The following is a 23,795-nucleotide window of genomic DNA, read 5'->3' on the forward strand; positions in this document are numbered from 1 at the left end:
TGTCTATGCATGGACCTTTCAACTTATGGGCTCTATTAAGCAGTGGCTGGCTGAGGACACTACCATTTTATTGGGTACTCCCAACCAGAAGGATCTGTAGAACTCTTTCTGGGACCAGTTTCCAGCCTGGAGCTGTGGGGTGTGGGAGGAGAGCGGAGAGGCACATGAAGGGCAGTATCCACTGAACCAAGTGGCAGAAGGGAACAGAGGTTTCCAAAGTTCCATGCATAGACTTTCACTTAACCCCCCTATTGAAGCGCAGTGCTGCACCCCGGTCCTCCACTACTGGGGCCTTTCTGGCTCAGTTTCCCTGCAAAATGCCAAGGCGAGGGAGGGGCAGTCACTGCACTGGAAAGGGCAGAACTGCTCCTCATATAGGCTGGCAACCAGCCTCCCCATTCTCAGCGCCACCATCTCGCCACCTTCCAAGGGAGTCACCACTTCCAACTCCACACCGTTCCAGCATGTGTGGCAAGATCTATCCATTTCTCATTGACTGCACCTTCATTGTGTGTGTGTTTAGCCGCTCAGTCATGTCCAACTCTTTGCAACCCCACGGACTGTAGCCTGCCAGGCTTCTTTGCCCATGGGATTCTCCAGGTAAGGATACTGAGTGGACTGCCCTTTCCTTCTCCAGAAGATCTTCCAGACCCAGGGATAGAACCCTGGTCTCCTGCACTGCAGGCGGATTCTTTACCATTTAGGCTACAGGGACGTCCACACCTTCATTAGGTGCTTTGTTTCCAATTTCTCAGCTCTGCTAATTCCTCCATCTGCTTTCTGTCTTCCAGAAATCTGTTGACATTTGTTTCCTGCTGATGTCACGTCTCCTGTTCTCCCTGTCCTTGTCTGTTTATTTTCTCTTTATTCCTTTGCTCTCATTTCAGTGGGGTTTGGGAAGGAACAGATATGTGTTGAACCTGCCACATTTAACAGGAAGCCTCTGTAAATCTTCCTGAGGTGCCAAGTCTACTTCCTTCCTTATTAAAGGGCTCCAGTGCTGAGAGCTGGATCTCTGCTTATGGAGAAGTTGCAAGACTTTCCCATTATCAAGGTCAATTTTATTTAGAAGGTGGTGGAGACTAGATTAAATGAAGCGTGAGCCTGGCTTATTGCTGGAAATTTTTGCTTTTCAAAAAATTATGATATTACAACAAATTAATTATACTTAAAATTTTGTGTGATTAGGTTTTTTCTTAAAATTGCATGGAAAACAACTTGTTTTCTCCTCAGAAATTTGGGCTCTCTGCAGGCTGGGTCCTGGCCAGCCAAGGCTTCAGAGCTCGACTAGGCTGGACTAAATTTTCTTTTGTGTGTGTGGGTTGCTCAGTTGTGTCCTACTCTTTGCAACCCCATGGACTGTAGTCCACCGGGCTCCTCTGCCCAGGCAAAAATACTGGTGTGGTTATCCATTTCCTTCTCCAGGGGATCTTCCCAACCCAGGGACCAAACTTGCGTCTCCTTCATTGCAGGCTGTTTCTCTAGGCATCTATTTTAAAAGGTAGTAGGATCAGTAAAGTTGCCTGGGAGAAATTCAAGAAAGCCAAATTGTCTCCTGGGACCTTAAAATTCCTTTAACTAGTGTGTTAATTTAAAACAGAACGCTTATCTATTTATTAAACAAAATATGCCTCCTCCCTCCTTCACGTTTTGCACTGAGTCTTTACCAGGCAGCACTGATGATCATTTGTATATAAGAATGATGACACTGTTGGGTTCTAATGAAGGTCTTGAGTTTCACGGGCTGCAGGTTGCGGGTAGGAGGAGATGAGACCCGTGGGGGAGGGTGGCAGGGCTAGTCCTCATGGAGTCTTTGTCATTGCTTCTCCAGGTGCCCCCTTTCAAAGGTCTCAGCTTCCTCACGCTACCTCCTGCCGCCACTTCCACCTGGGCCCCCCGCAGCCGCAGCAGCTCGCCCCAGACTTCCCCCTGGCCCACCCCGTGCAGTCGCAGCCGGGCCTCAGCGCCCACATGGCCCCGGCCCACCAGCACAGCGGCGCCCTGCACCAGTCGCTGACCCCGCTGCCCGCCCTGCAGTTCCAGGACGTCACAGGTCCCTCCTTCCTACCTCAGGCCCTGCACCAGCAATACCTCCTGCAGCAGCAGCTCCTGGAAGCCCAGCACCGCCGGCTCGTCTCGCACCCGAGGTGTGTGCGCCACGTGGGCGAAGGTGGGCGGGGCCGGGGCGTGTGTGCGCCACTTGGGCGAAGGTGGGCGGGGCCGGGGCGTGTGTGCGCCACGTGGGCGAAGGTGGGCGGGGCCGGGGCGTGTGTGCGCCACGTGGGCGAAGGTGGGCGGGGCCGGGGCGTGTGTGCGCCACGTGAGCGAAGGTGGGCGGGGCCCCTGCTTTCCACCAGGCCAGGCTGGGCCAGCCGTCAGGCACCAAAGGAGTCTCCCTGTAGGAAGCAGCTTTCGCTCCGGTTAGAGGCATTCATTCCGGGTGGGGAGCACGGCTTTAACTTGACACCGGTTCCCTCTGTTGCTAGTATGTGTCCTTGTCACATGGCCCGGGTAGCTGGTCAGGAGCCGGGTAACTAGTGGACTAGGATGCTCACGGTGGACTTTTGCACAGTGTGGGAGACTAGACTCGGGGACCCCTCGCACCCTCTCAAACTTCACGGTCATCTGATTCTAGCACTGGAGGTCCCTAAGGGATGCCCTGGGTCAGCCCTGCCCACAAAGAGCCCACCATGTAAATGCAAAGTAAAACGAGACAGTACTAATCAAATGGGGCTGAACTGACCGTGAGACCTTGGGCAAGTCACTTCACCTCTCTGAGTCTCAACTGTTAAGAGAAGGAATTGTACAAGATAAGTGGTTCTCAAACATTTTTGTCTCAGGACATTCTTTACACTCTTAGAAATTATTGAGGACTATAGCAAGCTTTTGTTGATGTGGCTTATGATTATTGATACTTACCCTATTAGAAATTAAAACTGAAAAAATTTTAGATACTTGTTAATTCATTTTAAAATGACAAAAACAAAGTTATATTAACACCAATAATGTTTTTCAAAGAATAGCTAGATATAAATGAAGTAAAAAGAGTGACTTTTTAAAATTATGTATTTGCAAATCTCTTTAATGCCTGGCTCAATAGAAGATGGCTGTATTCTCAAGTCTGCTTCTGCACTCAAATTGTAGCTGAATCACATGTCATGTAGTTTCTAGAAAATTCCATTGTTCACTTGTGAGAGAATGAGAGTGAAAAAGCAAATGCATGATAGTATTATTATGAAAATCATTTTGACCTCAGAAACCCTGTGAAAGGGTCACAGGGACTGCCAGGGGTCCTTGGAGCATACTTTGAGCATCTCTGGACATGATGATCTTTAAGGCCCCAAGCGTTCGTGTCTGTAGAGGCTGGGGTGCTTGGGACAGAAGGTGAGTATTGTAGGAGGTCAGAGGAAGCAGAGGTCACTGTGATCTGAAGTGTTCTGGCAGCCCTTCCTGGAGGAGACCTAGTCCTAGGCCATGAAAACTGGGAAGAGTGTGGAGAAGGGTGGAGGAGAGGAGAAGAGCATGGCGGCAGCAGAGGGTATGGGTGCACAGACGTGGGAGATGCTACAGGAGGCAGGTCTGTGTGTCCTGAATACAACCGGCCAAGGACAGAGGGGAGTAGAAGGAGCAAAGGAGGCAGAGAGCCCGGGTGAGACAGCAGGCCTGAAGCAGCTAGACCCAGGGAGCAGCCTCGACATAGTGGGCAGCCCACAAACAGCAGGAATGTTTGAGCTGCTGCCCAGGAAGCTTCCTTGGAGTTTGGGAAGAGGGCTGAAGGCCGCTGCTCCATACGTAGGCCTGGGCGGGGGCCACCAGGGCTCAGCGCTCCTGCAAGCTGGGCTGGCCCAGGGCTGCCCTGACGCCTGGGTCCTCCTTCCCTTCTGGTGCAGGCGGAGTCAGGAGCGCGTGTCTGTCCATCCCCACCGCCTCCACCCCAGCTTCGACTTCGGCCACCAACTACAGACACCTCAGCCCAGGTATTTGGCTGAGGGCACTGACTGGTGAGTCTTTGGGGCCCCTGGGGGAGGGCGAGAGGAGGGTCTTGCCTGATCCGTGGAGCTCCTGTTTCCTTCACATCAATGATGCAGAAGTCCTAGTCTTCAAGCCCCAGCTTTTGCCCTGTCCCCAGCCATCTGTGCAGCCAGATGGGCCCCCAGGGGCTTAGTTCTGGCAGCAAGCTCAGAGGTGGCTAAGTGCCACCACGTGCCCGGCCTGGGGCTCGGTTCTCGTGGTTCTGCCTAGGAGGAGCTGACAGGGATGCAACACATTTCCCAAGTCCAGGGAGTGCTGTGAACCAATGGTCCTTGGGAGAAGGGCAGATAGGAGAGTCTCAGGAGCTAGCATGATGGTCAGGGAAGGCTTCCTGGAGGGAGTGGGCCTTGAAGAGTCCAGAGAGAAGTGCCAGGGCATGCCAGCCAGGCAAAAGAGGCTCAGGGAGATAGAACCAGCCAGGTTGGAGGCAAGGCCTGGGGAGACTGCCTGGGGAGAGGTTGAGGGCTTGGTTGAGGGGTCTTTGTAGGCAGTGGGGCCTTGTGAAGTCTTCCCACAATCTGCACTCAAAACAGAGGTCTTTCTTGCCCTGGGATGCAGTACCATTTGGTTTTGGGTCCTTGGTCCCACTCTACTCACAGGTTCTAGCTCAGGGAGGGCTGACCTAACCTAGGGTCAGATCCAAACACCTGAACACTTGAAAAAAAGATGTGCAGTTCACTAAAGTACTTAGAGGTAAAGGGCGTCATGCCTGCAACTTACTTTTAAATAGTTTAGAAAAAAAATCCATGGAGAACTGTGTATGGGTATATATAAGTAGGTATGTAGGTATGGATGGATGGAGAGAGAGAAGGAAAAAGAGATGCAGTAAAGTAGTAAAACTTTAACATCTGGGGAATCTGAATGAAGGATAACCAGGAATTTTTGGTGCCGTTCTCACAACTTTGAGGTTAAAAAAATATTTTTTCTTTAAAAGAATGTAAAAACAAAAAAACCTCAACGAAAGGGAATGGACTATTTATAAAATAGATATACAGTAGTGTCATTACTCAGCCATTTAGTCAGGCTAACTTTCATGAGCAATGGTTGCTTTGGAAGCGTGACCAGGGCTGGACACCCAGGAACAGTTCTGAGGGGCAGTTCTGGATGACTGGATGTTAAACGTGCTTCTAGGTGCAGGAGAGGGTTGTTTTCACAGGTTCCATCATCTCCAGCCCTCACTAGTTCTCCAGTTTTCACTGTTAGATTTAACACTTCCTTAAGAGATTGTACCACAGCCAGCTTCAGCCCAGCCTTTTTCTAATTAGCAGATTCAAATTAGGAAGATTTAATTGTTGTTTGGATGAAATTCTGTCCCTCGGCAGGCAAGTCAATTCAATTTAATTCACTTCAGCACACAGAGAGCCCAGGGTCCTTGTGTGTGGCTGAGGGATCTGAATACACACACGGGGTCCCATGTGGCAAGTGGGAGGGTCAGGTGACACACTGAGGGTGATACTGCAGAGATGTCAGGGGTGCAGATGCGGGTGCGGGTTAGCCAGCTTGCTTTAAATCTCCTGTCCTCCTCAAATTTCTGTTGCTCTGCATTCCTGACCCCTGCCTGCCCTGAGAACTGGGAGAAACTGGGGCTTCTGTGCCCAGGGCCACCTTGGGCTTTTCCCCACTTCCCAAGCAGGAGGCCCTCTCTCCTCCCTATAATGAGCTCTGCTCCAGCAAGGGCCAGCCTAGTGGTAACGAGGGGCTTTACATGCCCACCCCCCTTCTTTCCCAGGGAGGTCTCTTCTGCCAGGAGATGCAAGGTTCTGGAAATCAGATGACAGGAAATGCATTAGAGGAGGGGCTGCTCTCCCCGCTCTGCGAGGAGCCCTGGGAGGGAGGAGGTGGAAGTGTGTCTGGACCCGACCCCCCCTGCCCCTTTCCTTGAAAGAACCATCAGGAATCACTGACTCCTGCCCTAATCACTCCAGGAACCGGCCCCCAGAGCCTGGTCCAGCCCCAGGCCTGAGGCTGACTGGCCTTTCCCTGAAATTTAGGAGATTTCAGCCCTACCCACGTAGCTGCTCTCAGCTGAGCACCCTGGCCTGAGAGTGTGTGGGAGCAGCAGGCCTTGGGGGATAAATCCCCCACATGAAGTTCCCCTTTCTGGCCTAGGCCTGGTAACTGGACCCCGCCTTTGCGCCCTCCTCCAGTGTCTCCTCTGACTCAGTCCTGGTTTCATGGTTCCATCTCTGCCCCCACTGCAGGCCACTCCACCACCTAGTCCTAGCCCTGCCCGGGGAACCTGGGACAGGTAGAGAAGGGGCATGGAGATGAGAGCCTCCTGGCTTCCTTCCCCTGCAGGCAGCTGTTTGGGGATCCTGGGTTTGAGATCAGATTTTTGATGAGATGATAAAAGGGGATCCCAGAGCCCACCCAGGCCTACCCTGGGCAACTCACCTCACTCATCTGAGGGTGAAGGTGTCTTTTGCTTCTCTAGTCAACACTCTCAGAATTGGAGTGATTCTGTTCTCAATTCCTTGGGACTTTGCTTTTGGTAGAATTCCCTGAACATCTCTCTGCAGCTGTGAATCTGCTGAGACTGCTGGGCAGCTGCTAAGAGTCCGAGTTTCTGCCCACGAGGTGCCCCATGGAACTCCTTTCGTCGAGGCAGGTCATAGGATGAGCCCAGGTGAGGGTCAGAAACCCTGGAGTCCCAGACTGGCTAGCCCAGGGCCGTGGATCGGGCACTGTCCTTCTTCAGGCCTCTATTGGGCCTGCAAAAATGAGGGGTTGGACTCAGAGGATTTCTAAGTTTACTTCCAACCAACTCCAAGAGTTACCTCATTTCCCAAGGGGGCAGACTCATCAGGAGTTGTTCCAGGGATCTGGGCTTTGGCGACCTGAATGCAAAGAACTGACTTCTTGGAAAAGATCCTGATGCTGGGAAAGATTGAAGGTGGGAGGAGAAGGGGATGACAGAGGATGAGATGGTTGGGTGGCATCACCGACTCAATGGACATGAATTTGAATAAGCTCAGGAGTTGGTGATGGACAGGGAAGCCTGGCGTGCTGCAGTCCATGGCGTCGCAGAGTCGGACACGACTGAGTGAACTGAACTGAACTGATGGAGGAAATACAGGAATATATTTACATCACACTGTTCAGACATCACAGATGAAAGCAGAAATTCTTGCCATGTTCCTCACATTTTAAACAAATTGCATTTGCTCAGGTGCCCTTTGGTTTGCTATATTCCCTACACCTTGGCACTCAGGTTGCAACCTGAACAGGTTCAGCTTCAACTTGTAATTTCTGGTAAAAACACTTCAGAGGAGATGCTGGGTTCTTCCAGCTGAAAGCTGGTTGACTCTCCGATGTGAGTTTAATAGTAATTGATGATCTTCACCCAGATCCTTTATTTCTCTAGGAGACGTGAGAAGGTGACAAGTAATTCAATCATTCCTTATTCATTTATTACACAGAAAACTTTCATAAAGAGCAATTTCCCTTCATCGTGATTTGGTTACCCTGAAGTACAGTTAATAGAGGAAAGACAGGATAAATGTTTGGTTCTTCTCCTGTATTTATTAGTTTTCAAAATGAAGTGTTGGTTCCCTAGCATCCTTCAAATGGGACCAATTTGCTTAGCATCATTTCATGCTTATGGATTTGAACCTATTTGATATATTTCAACCTATTGCAACACTCACTGATGCAAAATGTCCAAACTCTGCCAGTGGGAGCCTCTTCAAGATGGCTCCTGAATCCTTTTGACCTGACCTTGATGACTTCCTTGCTTTCAATTATGACAAGATGTTTCAATCTCATTTTGCACATTTTTTTTGTACTCAGACCTGAACTTAGCCATTTTTTCAAGAAACCCTGGTTCCTTTTCAGTATTCACTGATTGATTACTAAATGAAGTGAATTTCCTGCACGGTTAAGAATGGGGGCAGTGGTTCAGGAGAGTTTCCTGCCCCAAGGCTGCAGGTCCCTCTCCTGTTATTTTCTTAAAGTGGTAAAAGCATGGCCTCTGACCCCTCCATTTTATCTGGACCTGTGTTTTCTTTGCTCTGTATCTGTATCTGGCTTATTTGGATTCCTCTTTCAGCATTTCTCTTAGGAATGAACTTTGCCTTGGGAAGGAGATTTGTGCACTAGTCCCAAGTAGTATGAGGCCCAGACTGTTCTAGTTCCTTCGGATCTCACAGAGCCCTTCCTTCTCTGAGTCTTGGTTCTCTTTGTCCTAATGAGGGGGATGGACTAGGTGAGACTGGCTCCCTTGCCTCTGCGGCAGTTTGTGACCCTGATTCTACGCGATGGGTCTGATGTCTGGGGTCCCTTCGCAGCCCGACGGCTGGACCCCCTGTGCCTCACTGTGGCCCTGTCCCTGCAGGGATCTCAGTGTGGACGCCGGCTTGAGTTCTGCTCAGTTCCAGGTGCGGCCCGTCCCTCAGCACTATCAGCATTACCTAGCAACTCTTCGAATGCACCATTTCCCCCGAAACTCCTCCTCCACGCAGATGGTGAGTGAGAGGCTTTGCCAGGAGACTGACTCCTCTGCCGCCTGTTGGTGCCAATGGTGGGCTGAGGCCTGAGGCTCTGTTCCCCTGTGACCTGCGCCCCTGTGCCCCGCGCCCAGCAGGTCCACTGCCACCCTTCCCTCCCAGCTCCTAGTCCCAATCAGGCTTGAAGGGGAAAGAAAGGAAAGCTGCTGGATTAGAAACGAGCACTGCTGGAAGGAGGGGTGGGGGGCGCTGGGGGAGGGGCAAGGGGCAGTGTGGCAGGCTGTGGCCTGGGGGGGGGCTGGGGGTGGAGGGATGGGGGTGGGAGCGAGTGAGGATGGGGAGTGGTTGGGGGAAAGGCCCAGGGCTAGGAACAAGCAGGGTAGTCCCCGAGCCCCATATGACCTCATTTAGGGTGGGCGCCTCCTGGGCTCTGGTTTTACTGATCTGTGAAATGGGATGAAGACCCCTGGTGTGGGAACACAGGAGACCCTAGAGGTGGCCTTCAGGGCTGCCTGCTCATCTGGGGTGGCCTCATGTCGAGCGTAGGCCTTCAGCACTGCAGGGGCGGGGACTGTGGGTGGGTCAGGTTGGGTTTGGGGGCCTTTGTGTTCCTGGCATCCCAAGCTTCATGATGCTTCATGAATGAGGGTGAAGTGACTCCGTTAAGGCAGCTGAAGACCGACTGAAAATCTTATTTCCAGACATCTTCTCCATGCTGCTGCCCCAGAGCGTTAAGTCTGCTCTTCCAGCACCGCCTTTGCCCTTTAACCACTTAGCACCTCAGTCTCCTCACTTGTAAAGTGAGAGCTGGGACGCGTCATCTCAGGAGCCTTGTCGGCTCTGACGTTCTAAGGTTCACGTATGAAGTATACCACCCCCTAGGAATAAAACCTTGTGTGTACCGAGAACTTGGTGCGTACCAGGCACCATTCTAAGCACCCTTTGTTCAGTTGCTCAGTCATGTTTGACGCTTTGCGACCCCATGGACTATAGCCCACCAGGCTCCCTCTGTCTATGGTATTTTCCAGGCAAGAATACTGGAGTGGGTTGCTATTTCCTACTCCAGGGGATCTTCCCAACCCAAGGATCACCCCACAGGAAAGGTTTTATCCCTATTTTACAGATGGGTAAACTGAGGCCTAGAGAGGTAAAGTCCAGGGTCATGCAGGAGTAAGCTGAGGAGCTCTGACTCACAGTGAGTGAGGCGGGGCCGTGCAAGGAAACGGCTCTACATTTTAATATTTTTGATATTTTTGTTCATTATGGACTTTTTGGTATTACTTTGATTTTTAAATATTACATTAAAGTATTGTTTCTCTTGGTTCTGAGTCATTAAATTTCGTGCCCTCGCTTGTCCCACCCTAGTCTGGGCAGCGCAGCACAGAGGGGAAAAAGGGTGAGTTTTGCTGTCTGACTGCCTGGGTTTGAAACCATGGTTATGTCACTTACTTCATCTGTTCGTGTCTTCTTTACCCTATCACTGAAATGGGGATAGTAATTGTACCCACGTGACAGATCAGGTGAGGTAATTCAGTTAGTTATGAGAAGGGCTTAGAACAGAACCTGCTGTGAAATAAATGCCCAATCAGATTCGTTTGTTACTTTACTGATTTTGTGACTCTTTCTGGGGCCGATTCGGCACAGGCTTGGTTCTTGATGAGCGGAAAAGACCGGAGGAGGAGAGACGGCGCTTCCCCTCCCTTATCTGCGGCACTTCAGGGTTGCGCTAACTGGCAGCTGCGGGAAGGGGACCGGAGGCTGGGCTCCTGGAGCCTGGAATCCTGCCTGAGGCGTTTTCTCCCCAACAGGTCGTCCATGAAATCCGAAACTACCCTTACCCTCAGCTTCACTTCCTTGCTCTCCAGGGACTGAACCCCAGCAGACACACCTCCGCTGTGCGGGAGAGCTATGAGGTACACCCTGCCCCTTTGTTCGGGGGGAACCCTCCCATTCCGCCTGGCTCCTGCTGGCTTGGTGGAGACCCCACCGTCTCCTGTCCCTCCCCCTCTGGTGGGGGAGGCGCGGGCGGTGGCGGGCAGCCTCAGGGTTGAGAGGAGAAGGGAGAAAAAGAGTAGAGATCTTGCTCGGACTTTGAGCCTCTGACAGGTTAGCTAGTTCTCCCCACGTGAGTCTTTGTTGACGTCTCCCAGTGCCCCTCTGCCTTATCGTGTGTGCATCTGTGTGTCTGCACGTGTGGAGTGCACGCATCCACACGTTTTCTCTTTGTAGGAGCTGCTGCAGCTCGAGGACAGGTTGGGAAACGTGACTCGGGGAGCAGTACAGAACACCATCGAGAGGTTCACCTTCCCCCACAAGTACAAGAAGGTAAGCAGGTCAGCCTGCAGAGTTGGGGGGTAGGGGGTGAGGGGTGGTCTAGTTGATCCTGGCGTAGTTTAACATCAAGAAGAAGCTCTGCAGCTCTGCTGCCTCCCCAAGGTCTTCTCCCGTGCCTCTGCCGGTGTGATCAGGAGGGGTGATGGCAGGCGTCTCATCTGGAGGGGAGCAGGGTGCATGTGTGTGTGCTGGTGGACTTGTGAGTTTGGGTGGGTGTACAGGCAGATAAAAGTTTGTATCTGAATGTGGAGGGCCAACGGAGCACCAGCATGGAAGGCTAACATTTGCCTTAAAAAAGACTCCAAGTCCAACCTCGCCTGTGGACACGTGGGAGGCTAAGGCTCCAGAGGGTAGGTTTCCAGTCCTCTGTGAGTGTCAGGTTCACCTGGACCACTTTTAAAGCCACAGATTCACAGGCTCTGCCCTAAGCCTGCAGAGGAAGACTCTCCAGGGCTATTGCTTAGGAATCTGGAGTAGGATTAGAACCTAGGAGTTGAAGTTAAGTTTTTTTTTAAAAATTCAATAAATTAAAAAATTTGGAAGCAACTGAGATGTTTTTCGATGAGGAAATAGATAAACAGTGGTACATGTATATAGTGGAGTATTATTCCATGATTAAAAAAAAATTGTCATACAGACAATATAAATATAAAAATATATAATATATATAAATATTTTATAAAATAAAATAATATTAAAAAATAAATGTCATACAGAAAATATGTATTAAATGCATATTACTAAGTGAAAAAAGTTGGATTGAAAGGCTGCATACTGTATGATTCCAAATGTACGGCATTCTAGAAAAGGAAGACTGGACTGTAAAAAGATCCACTGTGGCCAAGGGCTCTGGGGGAGGAATAGACAAATGAACAGGTGGATCACATGGGATTTGTAGTGTAGCGAAACTATTTTCTTATGCTACTGTAGTGGTGGACACATGACACTGCATTTGTCAAAACCCTAAGAACTCTAATGTAAATCAATGGACTTTATTAATAGCGAGGTATCACTCTTGGTTCATCAATTGTAACAAATACACCAAACTAATGCAAGATATTAATACGGCAAACTGTGTGCATTTTGAGAGGGGAAGGCATGGAGCAGGCTGTATTTTCTGCTTAGCTTTCATATAAAGTAACACAACTCTATGAAATAAAGTCTGCTATGAAAACAAATAAATACTTATTTAAGTTTAGGAATTAAAAGCTTGACAAGCACTGAGAATCTTTGGAGCTGGAAAATGCTCGTGCTGGTCAAGCTGGAGCCCGTCTTCACCCCCTCAGGAGGTCCTAGGCTGTAGTGGCTGCGAGCACTAGGTGCTGGAATCAGTTTTGAATTTCAGTTTTACTACTGTCTTTGGGCTGCTGTAACAAAATACCATCTGCTTGGTGGCTTGATGGCACTTATTTCTGATGGTTTTGGAGCCTAGGAAGTCAAGACCAAGGCTCCGGCCGACTTGATTCTTAGTGAGGGCACTCTTCCTGCCTGGCAGATGGCTCACTTCTTGGTCTGTCCTCACGTGGCAGAAAGGAGGCTCTGGTGTCTGTTTTTCTTCTTATAAGGGCACCAATCCCATCATGGGGAACCCACCCTCATGAACTCATCTAGACCTAATTACCATCCAGAGCCCCATCTCCATCACATTGGAAGGGTGGTTAGGGTTTCAACATATGAATTTGGGGTGGGGAGAGAAATATTCAGTCCATAACCACTACATATAACTGTGTGACTCTGGACAGCTTACTTGGCATTTCTGGCCCTTCCCTTTCCCTTTTTAATGTAAAATGGGAAAGATATGTTAGTGACTGCCATAGGGTGACTCTGGGGATTCAGTGGGACAGTGCGTATACACAACCCAGCACAGTGCCCGTACCTGGTGAGAGCTTGGGAGTGGGGAGTTGCTTTCCCAGGACCCACGGTGTCAATATCAAAGACCATGACCCTTGGCCTGTGCAGCTTCTCTTGGAGGCACTGAATTTATCCATCAGTGATTCCAACCAACATCTATTAACACACCTATTATGTGTCACGGTCATGCATAGCATGTTAATAGGGGACATGACAAACATAGACAGCATATTAAAAAGCAGAGAGATTACTTTGCTGACAAATGTTTGTCTAGTCAAAGCTATGGTTTTTCCAATAGTCATGTATGGATGTGAGAGTTGGACCATAAAGAAGACTGAGTGATAAGGAATTGATGCTTTTGAACTGTGGTGTTGGAGAAGACTCCTGAGAGTCGCTTGCACTGCAAGAAGATCAAACCAGTCAATCCTAAAGGAAATCAGTCCTGAATGTTCATTGGAAGGACGGATGCTGAAGCTGAAGCTCCAATACTTTGGCCACCTGATGCAAAGACCTGACTCATTAGAAAAGACCCTGATGCTGGGAAAGATTGAAGGCGGGAGGAGAAGGGGACAACAGAGGATGAGATGCTTGGATGGCATCACTGACTCAATGGACATGAGTTTGAGCAAGCTCTGGGAGAAGGTGAAAGACAGGGAAGTCTGGCGTGCTGCAGTCCATGGGGTCGCAAAGAATAAGACACGACTGAGCAACTGAACAATGACAAAGAGGAAATGACAGTATTTCAGTAATTAAGGGGATCACTGGCATGGAGATAATGACCATTCGTTGGTGGGAGAGCTTGAAGCTTATGGAGAAGAAGGTGGAAGGGAGAAAGGTGTGTTCAGAAGCCCAGGAACAACTTCTACCTTCCTGACCAGGGTGGCCTCACACCAGACTGCACACTTCATTTGCCATCACTTCAACAGGTTGAGAGGAGATAAGGAAAAGAACAAATGCTAAGAATGAAAAGGGAAAATGAACTGAGCCAATGAGATAAAGAGTTGAGCCAAGAAATTATAAGAATAAAAGGAGAATTAGGGGAATAAAATATTTGAAAATAAGGAATAAGAAGTAAAAATGCAAAATGATAGCATTTAAAACCCTTTAAAATATAAAAAAAAAAGCTTAAAAAATTTAAATTCAGTAAAATAATATAAAACAGAAAAGGATATTTTAAAATAGTAATGATGATAAGAATCATTAAAATATAATCTAAAAAGAAAATACAGAAAAACAAGAATTAGGAATAGATATGAAAACAACACACAAAATTAATATCTATAACATCAAAGTAAAAAGGGAATGTTAATGAAAATGAGAAAGTAAGGGTAAAACAGATAAAATAAATATTAAATTTAGAATGCTGAAGAAAGTTATAGTTAAGATAAAAGTTTCATGGATAATGAAAAAAGAGGAAAAAAACCAGAAGACCTAAAAGATTAAAAATACAAAAGAAGAACTAGGGTAAGATTTGAAAAGAGACAGTAGTTTAAAGAAATATAGATTAGACATAGCAAAACAAAGTAGGAATATTAAGTGAAAATTATTAACTATAAAAGGGAAATCCTGAATACTGATGGGAGAAGGCAATAGAAAATAGTCTTCATGGTATTTTTTTATGGAACTTTCTCAAAGTGTTGACTAAAAAAGGCCACTCCTCCAGCAAACACAGTTGGGTTCTTAGGTAGGCAGATAATCATAACTCCATTCATAGTCCAAACCCATGACAACTGTATGAGACTATGGATGTAATTCTGATTTTCTGGATTATGGCTAAGAGTAAATTTATTGCAGTGGGGGATATAGGGTACAGGGAAGCTGAGATCAGAAGGCATAGATTTTCTTGTATGTCCTAATGAGGTTACACAATTCCCTAGACGCTTCAGACTCCAGAACTGAGGATCAGGAACCAGATTGCAGAGACCTGGAATTTAGGCCTGGCCCCAAGATCAGAGTCATTCTCTGGGTAGGCTTTATCTTGTGACACTTCAGATTTTTCTCTTGGCTAAATGATCTTTAAGTCTGCTTATCCCTGGAGAAGGGAGAGAAGTGAAGTGAAAGTTGCTTAGTCGTCTCTGACTCTTTGCAACCCCATGGACTATACAGTCCGTGGAATTCTCCAGGCCAGAATACTGGAGTGGGTAGCCTTTCCCTTCTCCAGGGGATCTTTCCAACCCAACGGTTGAACCCATGTCTCCCACATTACAGGCAGATTTTTTTACCAGCTGAGCCACCAGGGAAGCCCAAGAATACTGGAGTGGGTATCATATTCTGTCTCCAGCAGATCTCCCCGGCCCAGGAATCAAACTGGGGTCTCCTGCATTGCAGGTGGATTCTTTACCAGCTGAGCTCCCAGGGAAGGAGTTAGTTTTATTCTCATGGGTGTTATCAGAATGTTTTACTGCTTGGCATGGAGATGGGAACAAAGTGGGCTGATTTCATTCACTGATTAGATTCCTTCCTCCCCAGAATATTTTTTTTAAGCACCAATGATATGCCTTGTACTTGACTGAGTGTGCACAGAACCTAAAGAAAGATGAGCCATGGTCCACACTATCTAAGAACTTGGAACTTTCTACATAGTAGTTGTTGTCATGCAGTCCCTAAGTCAGGTCTAACTCTTTGCAACTCCATGGACTGCAGCATGCCAGACTTCCCTGTCCTTCGCTATCTCCCAGATCTTGCCCAAATTCATGTCCACTGAGTTGGTGATGCTATCTAATCATCTCATCCTCTGTCACCCTCTTCTCCTTTTGCCTTCAATCTTTCCCAGCATCAGGGTCTTTTCCAGTGAGTCAGCTCTTTGCATCAGGTGGCCAAAGCACTAGAGCTTCAGCTTCAGCATCAATCCTTCCAATGAATATTCAGGGTTGATTTCCTTTAGGATAGCCTGGGTTTGATCGCCTTGCTGTCCAAGCAACTCTCAAGAGTCTTCTCCAGCACCACAGTTCAAAAGCATCAATTCTTCATCACTCAGGCTTCTTTATGGTCCAACTCTCACATCCATACATGACTACTGGAAAAACCACAATTTTGACTATATGGACCTTTGTTGGCAAAGTGATGTCTCTGCTTTTTAATACACTAAGTTTGTCATAGCTTTTCTTCCAAGGAGCAAGCATCTTTTAATTTCATTGCTGTAGTCACTGTCCAACAGTGATTTTGGAGCCCAAGAAAATAAAATCTGTCACTGCTTCCACTTTTTCCTCTTATGTTTGCTATAAAGTGATGGGACTGGATGCCATGATCTTAGTTTTTTGAATGCTGAGTTTCAAGCCAGCTTTTCAAATACTTAGCATAGAATTTAAAAGAAGACAATTAAAGTTAACAAGTATAAACAGAGTGTCTATATGATGGCTAACATGATATTGGAACTAGTGCTTAACTTATCCTTTTTTAATTAATAGCTTTTAAAGATGGAAGTACGGTTGATTTACAATGTTGTGTTAGTTTCTGGTGCACAGTGGAACTAGTACCTATTTTAAAGGAATTTTCTGGGCAGAGAGATCCAACAACATAAAATAAGCCTGGTACAAAAATTAGGAGGTAAAACCCAGTTTGCCTTCATCTAGTAATGAATGAATAACTGAATAGACATTAGCTGAGGGAAGGAGAGGAAGGAAGGAAGAAAGTGGAGGGAGAAGTGTGGAGGCAAGGATCTAGGTTGGAGAGAATGTAAGGAGGAGTGGACAGCACGAGGGGACTAGAAAGGGTGCAGCTGTTTATGCACAAGCCATAGATTTGCAAAGGGTGATTCGTTAGGCACCCAATTCCCCTCCAGACTCTATGCCCTTAGGACTGCATTAAGTTTATACCCTGGATGTAATTTGCCTGGAACAACAAAAATAAGATTCTCTTGGTTTCTTCCACACTCTGTATTCTGCACCAAGGAGCGGGGTGTGGGGAGGAGTCAGGAAGAGTCTGGGAAGCACACAGAAGTCTAGGTGTTAAAAAACTACACAAAGCAAAACAAAGGCTGCTGCTGCTGCTGCTAAGTCGCTTCAGTCGTGTCCGACTCTGTGTGACCCCATAGACGGCAGCCCACCAGGCTCCACCGTCCCTGGGTTCTCCAGGCAAGAACACTGGAGTGGGTTGCCATGTCCTTCTCCGAAAACACAGTCTAGGTGTTACTTGAGAACTTCAGAAGTGACTGACACACAGGGGGAGGAGGCTGAAAGGCAGAGGGGGAAATGCTGTGGATGAACACAGTAGCCACCAGCAGGTAAGTCAGCTTCAGGTGACAGACGCTCTCCTCTGCTTCTCCCAGCGAAGACCCCTGGATGGGAAGGGCAAGAAGGAGGAGGGAGAGGAGTCAGACACCGATGAGAAATGCACGATCTGCCTGTCTCTGCTGGAAGATGGAGAAGATGTGAGGTAGGAGCGCAGCCCCTTGAGTCCCCCGTCCTCCTTCCTGGGGCCAAGCTGGTCCTCTGCTGTGTGTCGGGGTGGGGGGAGTGCTTGCTTGTTTGCCTGTGCACATGCGTGAGTGTGCAAGAGTGCGCAGTGTGCTCCGTGTGGAGTGTGGAACATTCTGGATGTGTAGTGCCCATTGTGTGGACACCTGGACACCAAGCTAAGAGAGCAGAGGGGCGTTTGGCCTGGATGGATCTCAGGTTAAGTCCTGGCTTCGAATTGGAGGGCCAGGAGGAGGGGGGTCTTGGAACTCTCCTTCCTATCATGCATTCCCATCCCAGCCACAAGCTCACTCCATGGCAGGGCCCCCAAGACCCTCTGAGTGTGAGTCTCCTGGTCCCCGAGTAGTCGGTTTCCCTCGGCTCCTGGCACAGCGCGGGACCCTCCCCCTTGACCACTGCTCCCACTTACCCTTCCCTCTTCCAGGCGCCTCCCCTGTATGCATCTCTTTCATCAACTGTGTGTGGACCAGTGGCTCGCCATGAGCAAGAAATGCCCCATCTGCCGAGTGGACATTGAGACACAACTGGGAGCCGACAGCTGAGGGAAGAAGCAGCCAGTGGACACCCCATTTTCCTTCACCAGGTCCCCCCACGGCCATAGCCCTTGCAGCCAAACTTTGCCTTCTGAGCCATTTGATGTAGAGGAGAAGCCTGCAAGCACATTTTTGTGGAAAGAGGAGTTGGTGGTAATCTGAGTCCGAGGAAAGGAGGGGGTGGGGGGAGGCCCGCCCATGCAGAGTGGTGACTGCCCTGTCTGTCCGTCAGTCCGTCCGTCCGTCCGCCTGCTGCGCGGGAGGGAGGGAGCTGGCGTTGCCCGGAGCAGGGGCGGGAAGGGGGGGCCACGCTGCTGAGAGTCTAGAGGCGGTCCTGCAGGTCCCAGCTCACAGCCCGGCCCCTCGATCCTGTCCTTTGAAGGATTGTATATATACCTCTCGACCACGTAGAAACCATGTAGGGGTCTCTAGCTATTTCTGTGGATGGCAGCCAGAGCATGTTAGCTTCAGAAAAAAATGTCGTGTGTGGTGCTCCAGTCATCTGTGGTGGACATGTCGCTGTTACCGAATCTGCACCAAATATTTCTCATTGAGTTTCTTGTTTTGGTGCCTGACTGAACCAACCAACGACAGCCCAAAATCTTCCCGTCTTTACGAGAGAAAAGAAAAAAAAAAAAAAGAATCAAAGGTGGAAAAAAAAAAAAAGCCAAATTCTGTTTACGGTGGAAAAGTATGATTTTTTTTTTTTTTTCACCCAGGTTGGGAGGCGGGAGGGGGTCCTGGTCTTGTTTTTGTCTTTTTTCTTGGCTTTTGTTTTTCTCATGTTTACAAGCGCACGGAGCGAGCTTGGAGGCGGCATCTGAGAAGGGGGTGCAGATGGGGGCCTTCGATGGGCCTCTGAGGGGCTCAGCTGGGCTTGGGAAGGCAGCATTTGAGTGGGTGAAAGGCATAAATCTGTCTTGAAGGAGGGCTCCCCACTTCTAGAACCCATCTACTTAGCTCCAACCATTCCTCACCCCCCCTAGTTCCACACGGAACCAGGAGAGGTTCAGCTAGAGCTGCCCCAGGCTCCTCGAAGCCAGGATAGCCCTGCTCACACCAGGTTCTTCCTTTGGCTGTGCTCAGACCCTGCCACACAGAGGCAATGGGGCCACTGCCTCCCTAATGCAAAGAATTAATCAGATGTTAAAGATAAAGTAGTCTTGGCCAAAGTGCTCTCAGCTAGCACACGCAGGCTGAGGTCAAACATGCAGACCTTGGGGAGGACCTTGAGCTTCTTCAGGGATGTCTTGAATCCTGATTGAGTCCCTCAGAGAGGACCCTGGCCCTGACACCACCTTGGTGGGCTTGGGAGGCCCTGTGTCCCTCGTCTCTAGCTCTTTCTCTGACTCTTTGATAACCTTGGGCAAGTCTCTTTCTTTTTCTGTGCCTCGGTTTCCTTCTTACAGTGGGGAGAAGCAACAGTGCATCCGTTTCTACTTCCTCTACCTCACCGAGGTGTTGCGAGGAGTACGACCATCCGCCCAACGACTTCTGTGCTCTCTCCTGGGAACCTCCTCGGGGTTGAGGGATGGGGGTAGTGGGAGACATGACCTGGAAGTTCCAAGTGACATCATCCCTGGACTGTAAGCTCCCCGAGGCCAGGATGTTGCCTCCCTGGCTGCTGTCTTTCTGAACTGCTCCACATTTTTTAATTTTCCTTTCTGAATTTCAAAGGGAGCAGAGAGAAAGGAGGACAGGAGAATGGAGATGGGAGAGTCCACCAACTTCCAATCCCAAGCCAACTTTCTTTGTCCATATGTGGAAAATACCAGCTCAGCTGGAATTCTGCTCCCTTCCTCTGCCCCCGCCTCTGGCTCCTCTCCCTCATGGGTACTGCCCTTCCAGCCTCCCGCTCCCCTTACTTACCCCATGCCTCAGTCTCCATGCCTTTATATCAGTGAGATAGGACTAAGGGGGACAGATATTTATCACATATATGAAGATCATCCTTAAGGTTATGAAAATTTGAGTCTGCATTGTTGCTGCAAAGGGTAGAACCAGGATCAATGAGTGAAAATGATGGGGAAGCAGATTTTGGCTTGAGATAGAACCTTCTGGCACATGTGGAGCTGTCAAGTAGAGGGACACAGCTCTGGACACCTGCGGGCAGAGAGCAGGGGTCATGGCTTCTGGTTGGAGGAATCCTGGAGGCTCTCACTCAGACCAAGGCCGTCTATCCTGAGTGCTGCCAGAGCAGATGCTGGGAGAGGCAGCGGCCAGGGAGGCAACGTCCTGGCCTCCGGGAAGCTTACAGTCCAGGTGAGGAGCCAGGGGGATAGTGCAGGGTGACTAGTCTGAGTCAAGGTTAATGGCCAGGGCATGATTCTTTCCCATTCGGTGGTTCCAGTGTGTGAACCTGGTCTCCAGGGCCAGTGGCTGGAGATCCCACGAGTGGGAAAGTACTTGTCAGGATTTTGGACAGAGCTAGTGACTAGTAGCCCCAGGAAGTTGGGAACTTCGCCCCCTATCCTGCTTTGACCTGAGATAGGTGGGGCGGTCCAGGGCAGCTCCCTGCCCATTTACTCAGTCTTTGTTCTTCCCTCCGAGGCTGGTTTGAAAGGCCGGCAGGTGGGAGGCTGGTGGGGAGCCGGTGTCTGGCTTCTGTCCGGGCTCTTCACTGACTACGTGGCAGCCCTAGAACCTGCCCTCTGCTCCCGGGGCCTCAGCTTCCTCGGCTGCCCACAAGGAGCTCGCATTGGATGCTTGCTAAATTTCCTTCCAACACTCACATTCTCTGATCCTCACTAACATCAACACACTTTTTTCAAGTTGGGAGAGCTGTGTGCCCATCGAGCTGTTGACAACGATTCTCCCCAGGGGCACCACCATCTGTATCACAGGCTGAGAGTGGGACAAGTCCCCTTCTCCCCCCCACTTCTCTGCAGGCCCCCAGGCTAACATGAGGCACTAACTGGGGTGAGGACCACCCAGAGGGGAGAGCTCAGCGCTGGTTTTGGGGGTAGATCCTAGAGCCCACCCCCACACCCATCTCTCTGGGGCTCTCATACCCTGCAGATGGGCACCTCCCAGACCTGCAGAGGGGTGAGAAGTGTGAGAAGTGAGGAGAGGGGGTCTGTGTCTTCTTCGTCGAAGCCCCCTCCTGCCGCCCTCCCCACCGTCCAGGAGCCTGGGAAGACTGGAGAAGAGGCAGGTTTGGGCCTCAGCATCTCACACCTACCACCTCCGGGAGGGGAGACCCCTGGTCGTCCTCCTTCTGCTCAACTCAAGGGACTCAGACCCTTCCTTGACCGAGACGCATGAGTGCCTTCTGGGGCGACAGCGGCCCCAGGATTCCAGTTGGGCCTCCAGCCACAGCTTAGCCCGGGCCGCGGGGACGCCAACCCACGAACCAACCCCACGAAGCCCGGCCACCCGGCGCGGCGGGGCGGGGCCCAGGCGGCTCCTCCTGCCGCCCCGCCCAGCCCTCGCCCCTCACCCGTGGCGGGGCTCCGGGACTCCGAGCTCCTCTTCTGCAAATCTTCCCAGCCTCCGTGCAAGTATTCTTAACTCTTTACGCCTAATGTTGAACAAGCACAGTTTTTTCAATGGTGAAGAAAAAGCACCAGATTTTTTTTTTTCTTCTTCCTGAAGAAATCCCCCCCCCCACCCAGCCCCCCGCCTGCCGGCGGGACAGACACTCCCCGCGTGGGGCTGTAGCAACGTCTGTCAGGTCCTCCCCTTGTGTTTCATCTCCTGCGCGCGCGTAGAGCAAATGCTAGAGCGATTTCAGCTGATAGAAAAACAAACATGAAAAAAAAAAACCACAAAAAACAAAAAACATGGCACGTTGCTAGTTTACAGGGTTTTGTGAGTTTAAATGCCTTATATTTAACAATCATAATTTATGACTAACTTGTAGATATCGTGGGTTCTTATTTAATTATTTTTATAGTTGTTTTGCATTTTTAATTATAATTTATTTATTTAGAAAGGATACTAATTTTTTTTATTACTCCTATTACCTCATTTTGGCGTTGTTTCTGGGAGTGGAATGCTTTGCATGCATTGGTACGATGACAAACAACTACGAATACAAAAAAACAAAAAAACAAAAAAACAAATAAAAATTCTGCGAACTTTATTTCGTCCAAACTATCAGGGTGTGTGATTGCAAGCTGTCCTACTGTGGTGCTGGCCTCTTTGGATACATTCCATACGAAATGCAAACCTTTGATTCTGTATGCTGTGATCCTAGTGAAAAACTCCAATATAGTGACTGTATTTAGCACATATATAAATATAATTTGCACTCGTCAGCAGACTGGGGTAAGCCTTTCACTTGCTATCCTTGCCCCCCCCCCCCATCCCCCATCATTAACCACCCCATTTTTCTTCCTCTTCCCCTTTTCCACAATCTCTGCCCACCCTGACCCCATCCTCTGGGGAAGGTCCGGGGTGGGGGGGGGTGGGGGGGGATGGGGGGGGGCCCTCTTAGTTCGAGAACTAAGCCCTTTGGACATTACCAGCAGGAGCATCTGAGAGCCAAATCCTGATTTATTAGAATGAGCTCAGGACCTGGGGTCAGGAGGCTTGGTTTTTCAGACCAGCTCTCCTGCAAACTTCCCCGTGACCTTGAGCAAGTCACTTGGCCTTCCAAGTCTCAGTTTTCTGGGCTAGGGTGAGGAAGCTGAACAAGAGGATTTATCTAGTGTCCCTCAGGCTTGAATAGGATATGACACAGAGCCGGCGGGAGCCCACCACGCTGTGCTCTCCCATCCTCTTAGGAGAGAAGAAAGGGAGTGTGGAGGGAAAGAGAGGAAGAGAGTGGACTGAGAACTTATCCAGTGGAAGGATGTCTGTCCTTTGACAATGCAGTGTCCTGCAGGGGACAGGGGGCAAGACAGACAGATGCATCCTTGGACATGGGCTTTCACAAGGTTTGGTGGGCATTTGGAGAGTGAGCTGCCACCCATGCTTTCTTAGATATGGGGATGGGGTTGGCATTATATAAGTGCCAGACTCTGGCATTTGGGATTGGCCACCCTGTCATCTCCCAGAGCCTTTGCTGTTGAGGTCTTGCCCTTGACAGCAGATCAGGACACAGGTTTGAGACCCACAGTCTCTCCTCCCAGCATCTCCTTCGCCCTCTGCCCTTGCTGCAAGGGGCCTGTGGGCTGAAGGGGCTGCTGTGGGGGGACAGCTGGGGGCCTCCGATCTCACTGCCCCCAGGAGGGGCGGGAGGGGAGAGCTGCAGGTTCAATAGCTTTGAAGCCTGGCACAGCGGTGAGCCCAGCTGCTTTTGAGCCAGAGAGAGAGAGAAGAGGTCCCTGTCCCCTCTGAGCGGCTCTGGCTCTCTACCTGTCTGCTTCCTCCCCTTTCTTTCCAGCTCATCCTTCCTTCTTGCCTCTTGACATCACTGCCTTTGCCTGGTGGAGAGATCCACCCTCCACATGAGGCGCCGTGGGATGGTGCTGACTGGGGAGGGAGCGGAGGCCCAAAGTTGCCACGCTGCCTGGCCGACTTGTGAGAGTGGCTGGGCCCTTTCGGCCCCACTTGGCTCTGGCTGGACTATGGGTCCCCTTCTCTGGGCTTCCTGCCTGCTGCCTGTCCAGCTTTCCTCTGCTTCCACCCTGGAGCCATGCGGACCTGACTCCTATGAAGGCAGCCTGTGGAGTTGCCCACTGGAGCGCGACTGCCAACTGCAGGGCCTGGCAGATGCTGCCCCTTGGCAGGGCTCCTGGACGGACACGCCTTATGCTGCTCTGGTAGGGGGGGTCAGGGTGGGAAGTGCCCTTTGCCCGGGCTGGCCTGTCCCCCACCCCTCCTCACCCCAGCCTTCCCCTTCCCCAGTCCCACCCCTGGCCTTGGCCGTGGCTCGTTTCTCAGCTCTGGAGCCAGCGACCCCAGGCCCGCGAGGGGGTAATTTGGTTGCCCCTGGTAAGTGAAAGGCTTATCCTCAGTGTTGATTGTCCTTTTTTTGTAATCCTCCTGCTGTTCTGTTCTGTTGTGCTGTGCAACATTTTGCTACATAGACTATTTTATAGCAGAAAGCTAGAAGAATATTTATTATGAATATTAAAGCAATAGTGCATCAATGAAAAGGCGGAGACATTAGGAATTGTGTAAATGCTTAGATTCACTTTTGGTGGATTTTTTGTACTTTATTTATAACTAATAAAAATGAACTGCATTGCTAACTACACCTCACTTGTGCAGGGTGTTTATTTCTGTGCTCACCCAGG

The 23,795-nt window shown here is 49.8% G+C and overlaps 1 protein-coding gene across 1 annotated transcript in view; it reads left to right on the plus strand.

Moving 5' to 3' along the window:
• The window catches only part of ARK2C (arkadia (RNF111) C-terminal like ring finger ubiquitin ligase 2C), a 104,948-nt gene extending 87,329 nt beyond the window's left edge, over positions 1-17,619 (plus strand). The window contains exons 2-8 of the mRNA XM_061131390.1: positions 1,832-2,147; positions 3,891-4,001; positions 8,366-8,495; positions 10,286-10,390; positions 10,707-10,802; positions 16,930-17,036; positions 17,502-17,619. Of these exons, the coding sequence (XP_060987373.1) occupies positions 1,832-2,147; positions 3,891-4,001; positions 8,366-8,495; positions 10,286-10,390; positions 10,707-10,802; positions 16,930-17,036; positions 17,502-17,619 (983 nt within the window). The remainder of the gene's footprint in view (positions 1-1,831; positions 2,148-3,890; positions 4,002-8,365; positions 8,496-10,285; positions 10,391-10,706; positions 10,803-16,929; positions 17,037-17,501) is intronic.
• The last annotated feature ends 6,176 nt before the right edge of the window (positions 17,620-23,795 follow it).

This window comes from Dama dama, chromosome 27 (assembly GCF_033118175.1).
Source record: "Dama dama isolate Ldn47 chromosome 27, ASM3311817v1, whole genome shotgun sequence".
NCBI classification, from domain to species: Eukaryota; Metazoa; Chordata; class Mammalia; order Artiodactyla; family Cervidae; genus Dama; species Dama dama.